Source organism: Oncorhynchus masou, chromosome 11, assembly GCF_036934945.1.
Source record: "Oncorhynchus masou masou isolate Uvic2021 chromosome 11, UVic_Omas_1.1, whole genome shotgun sequence".
Classification (NCBI taxonomy): domain Eukaryota; kingdom Metazoa; phylum Chordata; class Actinopteri; order Salmoniformes; family Salmonidae; genus Oncorhynchus; species Oncorhynchus masou.
In genome coordinates this window covers 50,639,884-50,655,498 of record NC_088222.1, presented here as the reverse complement: position 1 = coordinate 50,655,498, position 15,615 = coordinate 50,639,884, and the positions used below count along the sequence as shown (strand labels likewise).

Here is a 15,615-nt window from a genome sequence, read left to right as displayed (position 1 = left end):
GCATAGTCAAGCATCTTTTTGTGACAAAATATTGCGCTTAAAACGGGCACGTTTTTTTTATCCAATAATGAAATAGCGCCCCCATAGATGTAAGAGGTTAACTGCCTTGTTCAGGGGCAGAACAACAGATTTTTACCTTATCGGCTCTGGGATTTGATCTAGCAACCTTTTGATAAGGGGAAGTCAGTGCAGTTTCTAGTAGAGGTCGACCGATTAATCAGAATGGCCGATTAATTAGGGCCTATTTCAAGTTTTCATAACAATCGTAAATCCGTATTTTTGGGCGCCGATTTTTTAAATTTTTTATATACCTTTATTTAACTCGGCAAGTCAGTTAAGAACACATTCTTATTTTCAATGGCGGCCTAGGAACGGTGAGTTAACTGCCTTGTTCAGAGGCAGAACAACACATTTTCACCTTGTCAGCTCGGGGGGTCCAAACTTGCAACCTTACAGTTAACTAGTCCAATGCAATAACGACCTACCTCACTCTCGTTGCACTCCACAAGGAGACCTCCTGTTACGCGAATGCAGTAAGCCAAGGTAAGTTGCTAGCTAGCATTAAACTTATCTTAAAAAATACAATCAGTCACAATCACTAGTTAACTACACATGATTGATGATATTACTAGATATTATCTAGCGTGTCCTGCGTTGCATATAATCTGACTGAGCATACAAGCATACAAGTATCTAAGTATCTGACTGAGCGGTGGTATTTAGAAGCAGGCGCGTAAACATTAATTCAAACAGCACTTTAGTGCGTTTTTGCCAGCAGCTCTTCGTTGTGCGTCAAGCATTGCACTGTTTATGTGTAACCGAAGTGAAATGGCTAGCTAGTTAGCACGCGCTAATAGCGTTTCAAATGTCACTCGCTCTGAGCCTTCTAGTAGTTGTTCCCCCTGCTCTGCATGGGTAACGCTGCTTCGATGGTGGCTGTTGTCGTTGTGTTGCTGGTTCGATCCCAGGGAGGAGCGAGGAGAGGGACGGAAGCTATACTGTTACACTTGCAATACTAAAGTGCCTATAAGAACATCCAATAGTCAAAGGTTAATGAAATACAAATGGTATAGAGGGAAGTAGTCCTATAATTCCAATAATAACTACAACCTAAAACTTCTTACCTGGGAATATTGAAGACTCATGTTAAAAGGAACCACCAGCTTTCATATGTTCTCATGTTCTGAGCAGGGAACTGAAACCGTAGCTTTCTTACATAGCACATATATCTCTTTTACTTTCTTCTCCAACACTTTGTTTTTTTTCATTATTTAAACTAAATTGAACATGTTTCATTATTTACTTGAGGCTAAATTGATTTTATTGATGTATTATATTAAGTTAAAATAAGTGTTCATTCAGTATTGTTGTAATTGTCATTATTACAAATATATATTTTTTTAATCGTCCGATTAATTGGTATCGGCTTTTTTGGTCCTCCAATAATCGGTATCGGCGGTGAAAAATCATAATCGGTCGACCTCTAGTTTCTAAGCATAAGTGACATAAGTGGCCGCTGCTCGGGTGCCCGCAAGATGGGGTGGGCCCCAACCAAATCTCACTTAGGGCTCCAAAAAAAGCTAGAAATGACCCTGGGAGAATTTCCTGTGCATCATGTCCCGGGGTAATGAGAAGGTCACAAGCCCACAAAAAGAGAGCACAGGTCCAACATTGACTTCTCCCCATTCATGTAACCAGCCTCCTCAGAGAGAGAGAGAGAGAGAGAGAGAGAGAGAGAGAGAGAGAGAGAGAGAGAGAGAGAGAGAGAGAGAGAGAGAGAGAGAGAGAGAGAGAGAGAGAGAGAGAGAGAGAGAGAGAGAGAGAGAGAGAGAGAGAGAGAGAGAGAGAGAGAGAGAGAGAGAGAGAGAGAGAGAGAGAGAGAGAGAGAGAGAGAGAGAGAGAGAGAGAGAGAGAGAGAGAGAGAGAGAGAGAGAGAGAGAGAGAGAGAGAGAGAGAGAGAGAGAGAGAGAGAGAGAGAGAGAGAGAGAGAGAGAGAGAGAGAGAGAGAGAGAGAGAGAGAGAGAGAGAGAGAGAGAGACAGAGCAGAACATAATGATGACCCCTGACCCCTTGCTTCCTGTTGACAGGGTCACCTGGCACATCCCGGAAGTTGAATACACTCATTTCCATTCCGTCTTACCTCCCATTTGTCTCTGAGACCTCTGTTTCCTCCCTGGGCCAGAAACACGTGTTGTCTGTTTCCAGATCAGTTTATAATCATCCTTCTGACAAACAGATACAAACGAAAGGACTCAAAAACTCCAAGATTGTACTTGTATATACTTGTAGATACATTACATGTTTCCTTCAGTTAATGGGATGCTAAGGTCATTGTCATAGAGATTGAGGAGGAAGAACAAAGTTGTCTGTTGTCTCACCCCTCCTTCCCTTTCTCCCTTGCTCTCTCTGGAGAGGAAACTGTGGAATTGGCCTGTGTTGTTTTTGGGTCAATTTCACAGCGCTGCAATTTCTGCTCAGTCAGTTTGAAGTCAGCAAGATATGATTAGAGGGACTGGGTGGCGATGCTCTTGTTTAGCTTGATTGGTGTTAGAATACTCATTATGTGTTATGTTCCTTTGTTTGATGGAAGGTCTATGTATAGAAATGTGGGTTTAAATTAACAAACGTCAGAGAAATCTGTAATTGTCAGTTGGAAGTAACACGAGATGATTTTGGTTCATGTTGGTATTCTATCTGAGTGACAGCTATGGGACACACTGTGAGGATAATTTTCAGGAAATTCTGAGTTTTATTTGATAACTATCTACGCCTTGATACACTACATGACCAAAAGTATGTGGACACCTGCTTGTTGAACAATCTCACTCCAAAATCATGTGCATGAATATGGAGTTGGTCCCCCCTTTGCTGCGATAACAGCCTCCACATTTCTGGGAAGGCTTTCCACTAGATGTTGGAACATTTCTGTGGCGACTTGCTTCCATTCAGTCACAAGAGCATTAGTGAGGTCGGGCACTGATGCTGTGCGATATGGTCTGGCTCGCAGTCAGACCAAAGGTGTTCGCTGTGGTTGAGGTCAGGGCTCTGTACAGGCCAGTCAAGTTTTTCCACACCGATCTTGACAAAACATTTCTATATGGACATCACTTTGTGCACGGGGGCATTGTCATGCTGAAACAGGAAGGGCCTCCCCCAAACTTTTGCCACAAAGTTGGAAGCACAGAATCGTTTAGAATGTCATTGTATGCTTTAGAATTAAGATTTCCCTTAACTGGAATTATTCCTCGTCCACCAAACTTTACAGTTGGCACTATGCATTGGGGCAGGTAGCGTTCTCCTGGCATCTGCCAAACCCAGAGTTGTTTGTCGGACTGCCAGATGGTGAAGCGTGATTCATCACTCCAGAGAATGCGTTTCCACTTCTCCAGAGTCCAATGGCAGTGAGCTTTACACCACACCATGTGCTTGACATTGCGCTTGGTGATCTTAGGCTTTTGTGCGGCTGCTCGGACATGGAAACACATTTCATGAAACTCCGAACGAACTGTTCTTGTGCTGACGGTTTTTACAGAGGCAGTTTGGAACTTGGTAGTGAGTGTTGCAGCCGAGGACAGTTGATTTTTAGGCGCAACGCTCTTCAGCACTCTGCGCTCTGTGAGCTTGTGTGGCCTACCACCTCGTGGCTGAGCCGTTGTTGCTCCTAGACGTTTCCACTTCAGAATAACAGCACTTACAGTTGACCGGGACAGCTCTAGCAAGGCAGAATTTTGATGAACTGACTTGTTGGAAAGGAGGCATCCTATGACAGTGCCACGTTGAAAGTCACTCAGTATGGGCCATTCTACTGCCAATGTTTGGCTATGGAGATTGCATGGCTGTGTACTCGATTTTATACACCTGTCAGCAATGGGTGTGGCTGAAATAGCTGAATCCACTAATTGGACATGGTGTCCACATACTTTTCAATGTGTGTCCTAGAATGTCACAGTGCTGATACTATTCCTCTTATTAGCCCTAAGACTGTTGTCTTATCTTTCTTTTTCACACAACTGTATTGCCAAGCCCAAAGAGAAGTGAATGTGTCACCTAACTCAGACTGTTGTCACGTATCCAAGCTCTAACTGAAATGACTGCAGTCACTGAAATGACTGCAGTCATGACTGTAGTCACATGTCCAAGCCCTTACTGAAATGACTGCAGTCACCTATCCAAGCCTTAGCTTAAATGACTGTAGTCACATGCCCAAGCCCTTACTGAAATGACTGCAGTCACCTATCCAGTGAGTCACATATCCTTAACTGAAGTAGTCACATTTCCAAGCCCTAACTGAAATGTCAGTCATATCCAAGCTCTAACTGAAGTGACTGTAGTCACATTTCCAAGCCCTAACTGAAATGACTGCAGTCACCTATCCAAGCCTTAACTGAAGTGACTGTCGTCACATTTCCAAGCCCTAACTGAAATGACTGTGATCTAGCCACCCTTCCTTCAATTTAGCACTGTTCTCTTGTTTCCTTAGCTGTCTGGGTCAAGTCGGAAGTTGAGCCACATCCAATGCTGTGTTGCTGCTAGGGCTGTGGCGGTCATGACATTTTGTCAGCTGGTTATTGTCATGTAAAAGCCTGCCGGTCTCACAGTAATTGACCGTTAATTAACATAAACACGTATGCTGTTGATGTGCACCTTTGCAACATCTATTTTAAAAAGTATAATAAATCAATTGAATATACACCACCACAATAAATCCATGTATGTATTTTTGTTAGGTCTAAAGAAACATTGTGGTATGAAGACAATGTATTTCAGAAGAACAGAATATGAGTTGGCATACTGTGTGTTATCTGGCTATGCTCCATGCCATTATTTTATATTATATGATTTTATATAGAATATATTTGCTATAAAATAGAAAGGATATTTTTCCCATTCCGGAGCAAGCGAGCATATGAACTGGCTATGTTGAGCATTTTAAACAGGTCCTATATGCTAGATATGCTAGATATAGAGTTATGTGGAAACTTATTCTTTTTTCTACTTGAGAAAATAGCAAAAAAAAAGCTCTGTTCCTCGCCTCATCAAGTGATCACATTTTCACGTTCCTGCTTGGCTTCTCAAAGATTTCAGACAAGGATGTTTTCTGGTCGACCGCCACTGCCAGGCCGGCAGGCTGGGACTGGACAACGCCACACGACTGTCCAGTGACTTATTTGGCAACCTCAGTTGTGGATGATACAAACCATGGAATGTCATCGAAATCAAAACGTCTATGGGCCACATGATGCGACTGTAGGCTGTTGATGATCAGACTATTAGAAATGTCATCTTCTCTTTACTAATATGTCAGATGAGCTTTTATTTAGAATGGCTCATTATCAAATAGGCACGAACACGGGCAGAGGGAAAAAATACATGTAATCTGTATGCACTCGAATAGGGAATGGAGGCTGAGTGCTTCCCCATAGGTCCGTTTTTCAAGATGCCTGGTAGGTTACTCCGGTTTTATAGCAGAGCATGTGCTTTATATGAGCAGCTGAGAAATAAATATTATTTCACTCCGAGCATCAACCACTTTGTCTGCGCGACACGTGATATTCCGGCCAAACTCTGTATGCCATGGGCTCTCCAACCCTGTTGCTTCAGGTACCCGGGGCTTCATTTGGGAAACCAAGTGAAATCTGTTCGAACATTGATAGTAACATGTTTTTGCAATGAAACATATTTCACAAACCTTTTGACAGCTCCTCTCTGCATGCTCGAGAACGGAATAAAGGAGAGAGAGGACGAGATGGGGAGATATTCTGTAGCTGAAGGTAATGTGTCACCCAATTAATTCTGAAAAGATAAAACATTCTCTATTACTAGGCTATTCAAAATTGCCCTGCGCAATCAATGAACCAACTGCATCACCTAGGGCTATTTGTTCTCTCCCAGACTCAGGGATAGACATTTTGGAGCATAGCATAAGGTAACCAGTCCATCCATTATGCATAATAATATAGTCCACACACAAAGGCGATTACTCTAATTTGTATAATTTTGGAGTAAAAGGCTAGACCAATTATGTGCCAAAGACATCTTAAATTAGTTTAGTTTGATGTTTTTCTACCATTCGTAATATGTGGTAGGCTGTGTATTGTATAACGGCACCATCAGAATTTGTATTCATTTTTTTTCCCTTTTCTGGCTTGGGCTCATAAGCCTATGCATAAGCTCTAGTATACATATGAGTGTTTTGAGTGAATCATCACCGTAGAAAGCTGTCAAATTCATTCGGTTAGGCTTTGAAACAACATTCACAATGACCATGTTTCCCCCTCAGTTTCAACCTGCCATTGAACCTTTCTTCAAATTGATCATCACAGCGAGGTGGGTTTTAAAAGCATGATACGGTTTTGATGACAAGTGTTTGACGGGGCTTTCCATTGATATCAAAGTAGTTAGAGGGACAACACCAGGCCATCAGGGCTTGATAGTTATTAGCAAGTTGCTTACTACCAAAACATGTCCAGAGTGCATAACAGGAGATTACCGTGACTCAACGGTCATGTGGAATTGACTCATGACTGCCGGTGTGGCGGTAGTACGGTCACCGCGACAGCCCTAGTTGCTGCTGTAATATGCCTTTTGTTTTCCTAAATGAATAGTGCTTCTATTCAGATCCGTGTGCAACAAAGCACTGCATAGGACTCTGGGTACTTGTGGATATCCTGTTGGTATGGTTACATGGCCCAGGCTTTATACTGAGGGATCCTCTGTACAGACACATGCACGGACACGCACATACTCACAGACAGCCCTTTCACTGGTATTTCCCCAGCAATCTTTAATGATACAGAGGCATGTGTGTGTGCATCCGTGCGTGTGTGTGTGTGTGTCTGCCAGAAGCAGGGAGCGCGTGTGTGTGCATCCGTGTGTCTGTGGTACAGTTGAAGTCGGACGTTTACATACAGTTAGGTTGGAGTCATTAAAACTAGTTTTTCAACCACTCCACAAATTTCTTGTTAACAAACTATAGTTTTGCCAAGTCGGTTAGGACGTCTACTTTGTGCATTACAAGTCATTTTTCCAACAATTGTTTACAGACTGATTACTTCACTTATAATTCACTGTATCACAATTCCAGTGAGTTAGAAGTTTACATACACTAACTTGACTGTGCCTTTAAACAGCTTGGAAAATTCCAGAAAATGATGTCATGGCTTTAGAAGCTCCTAATGGGCTAATTGACATCATTTGAGTCAATTGGAGGTGTACCTGTGGATGTATTTCAAGGCCTACCTTCAAACTCAGTGCCTCTTTGCTTGACATCATGGGAAAATCAAAAGAAATCAGCCAAGACCTCAGAATTTTTTTTGTAGACCTCCACAAGTCTGGTTCATCCTTGGGAGCAATTGTCAAACGCCTGAAGGTACCACGTTCATCTGTACAAACAATAGTATGCAAGTATAAACACCATGAGACCACGCATCCATCATACCGCTCAGGAAGGAGACGCATTCTGTCTCCTCGAGATGAACATACTTTGGTGCGAAAAGTGAAAATCAATCCCAGAACAACAGCAAAGGAAGTTGTGAAGATGCTGGAGGAAACAGGTACAAAAGTATCTATATCCACAGTAAAACGAGTCATATATCGGCATAACCTGAAAGGCCGCTCAGCAAGGAAGAGGAAGAGACCACTGCTCCAAAACCGCCATGAAAAGTCGGACTACGGTTTGCAACTGCACATGGGGACAAAGATCGTACTTTTTGAAGAAATGTCTTCTGGTCTGATGAAACAAAAATAGAACTGTTTGGCAATAATGACCATCGTGATGTTTGGAGGGAAAAGGGGGAGGCTTGCAAGCCGAAGAACACCATCCCAACAGTGAAGCACGGGGGTGGCAGCATCATGTTGTGGGGGTGCTTTGCTGCAGGAGGGACTGGGGCACTTCACAAAATAGATGGCATCATGAGGTAGGAAAATTATGTGGATATATTGAAGCAACATCTCAAGACATCAGTCAGGAAGTAAAGCTTGGTCGCAAATGGGTCTTTCAAATGGATAATGACCCCAAGCATACTTCCAAAGTTGTGGCTTAAGGACAACAAAGTCAAGGTATTTGAGTGGCCAATAACCAAGCCCTGACCTCAATCCCATATAAAATGTGTGGGCAGAACTGAAAAGGTGTGTGAGAGCAAGGAGGCCTACAAACCTGACTCAGTTCCACCAGCTCTGTCAGGAGGAATGGGCCAAAATTCACCCAACTTATTGTGGGAAGCTTGTGGAAGGCTACCTGAAGCGTTTGACCCAAGTTAAGGCAATGCTACCAAATGCTAATTGATTGTATGTAAACTTCTGACCTATTGGGAATGTGATGAAAGAACTAAAAGCTGAAATAAGTAATTTTCTCTACTATTATTCTGACATTTCACATTCTTAAAATAAAGTGGTGATCTTACCTGACCTAAAACAGGGAACTTTTACTTGGATTAAAGGTCAGGAATTGTGAAAAATTAAATGTATTTGGTTAAGGTGTATGTAAACTTCCGACTTCAACTGTATGTCATGCATCTGCATCACAGGGGCCATGCTCATTGAGGGTGCACTGAGGGTGAGATTAGACCAACTGTGTGGTGAACTATAGATGGGGACATCATTAACGAACCATGACCATATCTCAAATGTGCACACACACACACACACACACACACACACACACACACACACACACACACACACACACACACACACACACACACACACACACACACACACACACACACACACACACACACACACACTTGAGAGGGCATATCAAGGCCTGAACCACACAGCGCTGCTGGCACTACCAGGCCCCTAACCACTCCAGCCTAAAACACGCACAGCCTAAAGACTTGTGATAAGATTCATCCATGTTTCTCTCATACACCCCACACACGCTGCTCCCACTCCACAATACTGCGGGCTTACTTTCACTGACACGGTCATTGTGTACTGCTGCTATCGTTTGTCATATTTTAAGTTTCTTTGTTCTGGGTGCAGGCACTCTGGCGGATTCCCCGTTCTCTCCCTCTCTCCCGGCCTGTGTCGGCCACTGTGGGAATGTGTTCCGGGGGCTAGAGAGCGGGACTGTGCGGCACCGCTGTGTCGCGGGCCGGAGATCAGGAAGCAGAGAATAGCGCAGGAGAAGAATGGGGGAAATTTTGTTGCTGAAGTGGGGGAAGAGGGCTGGAGAGGCGGGTGTCAATAGGGTCATTTATTTTTAGCGAGTGTCCCTGGCCGCTATCCTTCCGCCTCTGGCCTCTCAGGACATCCAGACGTCCAGTGGCAGAACAGTAGTGGCAGTTAGCTTAATGCTAATGTTGCGCTTAGGTCAACAGGGCAATGGACACATACTGTATAGATAGATCCAGAGTTTGCGATGAACAGAAATCCCAGACAGTGTTACAAATGCTCCTCTCTGTATGAGCCAGTTATCCAGGCAGTTATCCAGGTAGTTATCCAGGCAGTTATCCAGCTAGACACATGGGACTCATTTGTTGATGGTGTTTTCCTTTGCCCTGTGATTGAGTTAGAGCACCTCTCGCAAGAGATCTCTTTCCAAAAACCCAACCGGCTGCAGAGGTGATTCATATGATTTCATTTGTGTTGGAATGATTGTAAATGCTAGAATGAGCCGGATGCGCCAACAGTGTGGTTTTGATTTGGAAAAACATTGTGAATTCAGCATGCATCTCAGCTCTCTTGATGATGAGTGATTCTTCTGGTAAAAATGTAGTGTGTATATGTATTGATGCCAATACACAGAATAATGCTAGTGTGACTGATGTATCGCTGTCCATTAGCCAGAACGTATTGGGTGTTTATTTTACTTCATCGGGTCATATGCCAATTTGGGTTGGGCCGATATAGGATTCATTCGATATTGTGACATTTGACATTGACGCTATATCACGACGTGTAAGACTATACTGTATTTGAACTTTAAAACTGTGCAGTTTTATCAGCTTGGCTGTATCATTATGTTGAAAATTAAGTCTAAATCAATTAACTAAGCCTTCTTTTTTTGTCACACAAAGATTATTTAGTGAGAATGCGACTATAATATCGTAAATAAGCACAAATATTGCACAGTCAGGAATTATTTAGTCAGTAAATGCTCAAAACAATTATATTGGATATCGCGATATTTGGAGTGGCATGTGGCATGTAGAAGCTCATCCCGAGTGCCAATATGTCAGACAGAGCCCTACACACTTAGAAAAAAAGGTGCTATCTATAACCTAAAAGGTTTCTTCGGCAGTCCCCATAGGACAACACTTTTTGGTTCCATGTGGAACCCTTTCCACAGATGGTTCTACATGGAACCCAAAAGGATTCTATGGGGACTGCCGAAGAAACCTTTCGGAACCTTTTTGGATCCACTCCCAGAAATGCATAGGTGCATGAGACAACCCATTAAGAGACGTATTGTCGTCAACGTTGACCAGACCTCTCCATATGAATCAACTTCTTGAGGAAGTCCTGGAAGCCTGTTTTATGGCTGCATACTTTCTGGAGCAGGCTGAGGTTTTAATGCTCGTATAAATTGTAACATCCAATCCATGTCTCAGGCAGCCACGGCCATGCCAATATCCAGTCTGGGTATGGGGCCTGGTGTAGGGGGTGTAAGAACTTCTCCTGGTCTCCTGGCTTCTCCTGGTCACGACCTGGGTGGGGATGGTTTAAGAAGGTTAAGAAATCTGTTTGTGCATTAGCTAACTATGTCATGTTCATTGTCATACCAAACATAGTAGAGGTCGACCGATTATGATTTTTCAACGCCGACACCGATACCGATTATTGGAGGACCAAAAAGGCCGATACTGATTAATCGGCTGATTTAAAAAAAAAATGTATTTGTAATAATGACAATTACAACAATACTGAATGAACACTTATTTTAACTTAATATAATACATCAATACAATCAATTTAGCCTCAAATAAATAATGAAACATGTTCAATTTGGTTTAAATAATAAGCTCCTCCCTGGGCTCAAACCAGGAACACATCGACAACAGTCACCCTCGAAGCAGCGTTACCCATGCAGAGCTAGGGAAACAACTACATGCTCAGAGCGAGTGACGTTTGAAATGCTATTAGCACGAGCAAACTAGCCAGCCATTTCACTTCGGTTACACCAGCCTCATCTCGGGAATTGATAGGCTTGAAGTCATAAACAGCGCAATGCTTGACGCACAACGAAGAGCTGCTGGCAAAACGCACGAAAGTACTGTTTGAATGAATGTTTACGCGCCTGCTTCTGCCTACAACTGCTCAGTCAGATACTTAGATACTTGTATGCTTGTATGCTCAGTCAGATTATACACTAGATAATATCTAGTAATATCATCAACCATGTGTAGTTAACTAGTGACTATGATTGATTGATTGTTTTTTATAAGATAAGTTTAATTCTAGCTAGCAACTTACCTTGACTTACTGCATTCGCGTAACAGGCAGTCTCCTTGTGGAATGCAACGAGAGAGAGGCAGGTCGTTATTGCATTGGTCTAGTTAACTGTAAGGTTGCAAGTTTGGATCCCCAGAGTTGACAAGGTGAAAATCTGTCGTTCTGCCTCTGAACGAGGCAGTTAACCCACCCGTTCCTAGGCCGTCATTGAAAATAAGAATGTGTTCTTAACTGACTTGCCTAGTTAAATAAAGATTTTTACTTATTTTTTTACCTTTATTTAACTAGGCAAGTCAGTTAAGAACAAATTCTTATTTTCAGTGACGGCCTAGGAACAGTGGGTTAACTGCCTGTTCAGGGGCAGAACGACAGATGTGTACCTTGTCAGCTCAGGGATTAAAATGTCCAACCTTTCGGTTACTAGTCCAATGCTCTAACCACTAGGCTACCCTGCCGCCCCAAATAAATTAAATAAAGATTAAATAAAGGTGTAAAGAAATACAGATTTCCGATTGTTATGAAAACTTGAAATCGGCCCTAATTAATCGGCCATTCCGATTAATCGGTCGACCTCTAAAACATATACACTGAGTGTACAAAACACTCAGTATACAAATCCACTTAAATCAGTGTAGATGAAGTGGAAAAGACAGGTTCAAGAAGGATTGTTAAGCCTTGAGACAATTGAGACATGGATTGTGTATGTGTGCCATTCAGAGGGTGAACGGGCAAGACAAAAGATTTACGTTCCTGTGAACGGGGTATGGTAGTACAGTAGGTGCCAGCCGCACCGGTTTGAGTGTGTCAAGAACTGCAACGCTGCTGGGTTTTTCACGCTGAACAATTTCCTATGTGTATCAAGACTGGTCCATCACCCAAAAGACATCCAGACAACTTGACACAAAACTGTGGGAAGCATTGGAGTCAACATGGGCCAGCATTCCTGTGGAACGCTTTCGACTCCTTGTAGAGTCCATGCCCTAGCAAATGGAAGCTGTTCTGAGGGCAAAAGGGGGCGCAACTCAATATTAGAAAAGTGTTCTTAATGTTTTGTACACTCAGTTTATGTTGTCATGCAGCCTACAGAGTGACAATAAAAGTCTGAAGTTGACGAAAAGCAGAGAGAGAGAGAGAGAGACAGCGATAGAGACAGAGAGATCCAGCGAGGGAATCAGTGAAGGACGTGCTGGAGAAATGTGTGGAAAACCTCACGGAGGAGAGGTGGCATGACGTGACAGGCCTGCTGTCTGATGTATCTACAGTGGAAAAGTCAGGCCTTTCCCAGCCCTAGCTCCAAGTCTTTCTCACATCTGTTACCCCGTACTGCTATTTGTGTGACAGGGTGTTTGGCTTACCTATCCTCTACAGCACAGTCTGTCACTCAACTAATCCTTCTTCAACAGTCTCCAACATTCCCCTTACGGAGAAACAACAATGGCGAAACTCGTAATACCTCATTTGAGCCATTTCAGAGGTGTGGTGAAACATGACAAGGACCTGGTGTTGGATCAGGTGGCCTGCCTGATGCACATCAGCTTTAATGCCAGCGACATGTTGTGACTCCCTTTTTACGAGAGTGAACTCTGAACAAATTGGCGTTTCATAGCCAGCGCTGAGGTCTCACTCTTGAGGTGAGAGCTTACTTGAAATGCTGAGGCATCCAGTATTTATGAAAAAGTGCAAGGGCCTGTGTTTCATTTATTCGGACTGGCAAGAGGTTGTAAATCTTTCCGCACATAGGGCCGCAGGAAGGGCTCATGCTATTTACACAAGCATGGCCAATTTCTGTCCCTCCCTCCCCTCTCTCTCTCTCTCTGGCTGTGTGAGAATGGTTGACACAAAACCTGTGCAAAGTAGAGCAAAATAGCTGGAGCTTTTGTCTCAGAGGAACCTTTAGCATCTCGTGCATTTTTTTTTTTTTTAAAGATGCCCCCACATGCCTCCCTCTTTTTGTTGACCTGACTTGCCCTTTCTCTGTCCCCGTTCAGATCTGTCCACAGCCAAGAGGAAGTTTGCGGAGTCTCTCAATGAGTTTAAGTTCCAGTGCATAGGAGACGCAGAGACGGACGACGAGATATGTATCGGTGAGCGAGTAACGTCCTCCATCCCAACTCGACTGTCCTGCACGCTATTGTTGTGTAGTAATAGTTACCACCCTCAACTGTAATCAACTGCTGCACTAAATTCATATCAACTGTAGTAGTGCTAATGCACTCCGTTAGTCTGCACTCAGCTGTACACATTCTGGCCTGGCTGTCTTGTTCTACCTAATTGCACTCATAGTGCACCTAATTGGTACAGGAAGGCCGTAATAAACACAATTAGGCTCATTGGATGGAGTTGGATGAAATGTAATAACCTCGAATAAACTTGCCATTATGTTGAAAGAACATTCCTGGAATATTTTTTACTGTAGGAATTCAAAGTTATAAGTGACTTGAGGTCTACATTTGGAGAGTACAATTCTGTCAAGTGGAAATGTTGGAACAGGATTGTGGCATCTCAAGTGGAAACTCTGACCCAAAACAATGCAGTCATTCTTGGCTGGACCTAGAGCAGGGAAGGAACAGGCAATAAGCTTGCTAGTTGAAAACACACTGTGGTCTAAAGCAAGCATGTAAACTAGGATTTCAAATTAAAAGCCTTGTTTTGCAAGCAAGGTCACAAATGTGAAATGGTATGTATGGAGCCAAATGATGACCACTGACTCATTATATATTGTTATCCTCCCTCTGTATCATCTGTCTGTCTGTCTGTCTGTCTGTCTGTCTGTCTGTCTGTCTGTCTGTCTGTCTGTCTGGCTGTCTGGCTGGTTTACAGCAAAGTCTCTACAGGAGTTTGCTGGAGTTTTGCAGAACCTGGAGGATGAGAGAACACGGATGGTGAGTGTCAGATATATGCTGGAACATGGGCTCACTGCTTTGGAATTCAAGCGTTGTATAACCAATAAGTGAAGGTCTGGCGGCAGGCCTCTCTGTGTTTATACAGTATGTCAGTAGAGTGACTTCCTGTCAGCCGTCTGGTGACTTCCTGTATCTCTCCTCAGATTGAGAATGCCGATGATGTGCTGATCATGCCACTAGAGCGGTTCAGGAAGGAGCAGATCAGCGCTGCCAAGGTAAGGAGATATTATGACATGACTCCCCCAAGTCATGCTGGGGGGTGAAGGATCCCCCTCTAAATGTCCTGGTAATCCCTACTACTGGGTCATTGTGTGATTTTACAATCCCCTGTGGAGTATAACGTGAATTATATTCTTTTTGGGGTTATGTAGCCATCTCATATTCCCACTTAAACCTTGAAAGACAAGGGACATTTGAACCTATCTGCTGCTACAGTACCAGGTTTTTAAGAAATGTACTGATCACTCAAATATTAGCAGTTTCCCCCTAAGTCTGGCAGGTAACTGACTTTGTTCTGGTTGTCCTGATTCCAGAAGTTACATTTGTGTAGGTCTAAAATGTATACACCATAAGGAATAGCATTCCTTTATTAAATCCCCATTTATGACAGCATCCAGAGCTCTCCCTATACTGTACCTCTGAGTCTAAACTGCTCTCTGCTCTGTCCGCCAGAGCTGGCAGGTCTGTTGTGATAAGACACTGCCACCATCTGGTCAATACAGGTATCACATGAAGGGCATCAGGATTTACTTGGTTGATTGTCAAAGAAGAAATGTTAGTGAACTTTATTACATATTGAAAACTCTTTCTGATTTGACCTCTCACCATATCATTATTTTGAAGTCAGAATGTTAGAAGAATGTGTAGGTTAATTAAACGTTTGAAGAATAATTTAGTGTTTCGAAAAGGGATACTTGAACTAAAAAGAGCCCACATTGAAACATGTTTGCAATGTATAACAGACAAGACATGGGTTCATTTATTATTAAGGGTTAGAGCAAATTGAAGGGTCCTTTGTTACTTACATTAGGATGCTCTGTAATGACGTGTTGTGCAGCTGTTGGTAGTGGACCTTCTGTTCTGAGGAGGGTTGGTTCTACGTCCTGTGGAAACTGGCTGGCGATGAAAGGCCGGGTCATGTGACCGGGTGGACAGGGATGATGATGACATCAGTCAGTAGTAGGTGTGGACACAGTCAGTGCACCCCAGGGTGAGGAGTGCTGGACTGTATGTTACTGACACACCCTTCTCTATTTATCCGTCTGTCTGTGAGATTGGCTGGGAGAGACATGTCTGTCTGTCTGTCTGTCTGTCT

At 43.2% G+C, this 15,615-nt stretch overlaps 1 protein-coding gene across 2 annotated transcripts in view; it reads left to right on the top strand.

Annotated features, from left to right (window-relative positions):
• LOC135548803 (rho GTPase-activating protein 26-like) overlaps positions 1-15,615 on the top strand; it is a 128,215-nt gene that overhangs the window by 43,031 nt on the left and 69,569 nt on the right. For both annotated transcript variants that reach the window (XM_064978738.1, XM_064978737.1), the window contains exons 2-4: positions 13,386-13,481; positions 14,218-14,279; positions 14,444-14,515. In XM_064978738.1, coding sequence (XP_064834810.1) covers positions 13,386-13,481; positions 14,218-14,279; positions 14,444-14,515 — 230 coding nt within the window. The remainder of the gene's footprint in view (positions 1-13,385; positions 13,482-14,217; positions 14,280-14,443; positions 14,516-15,615) is intronic.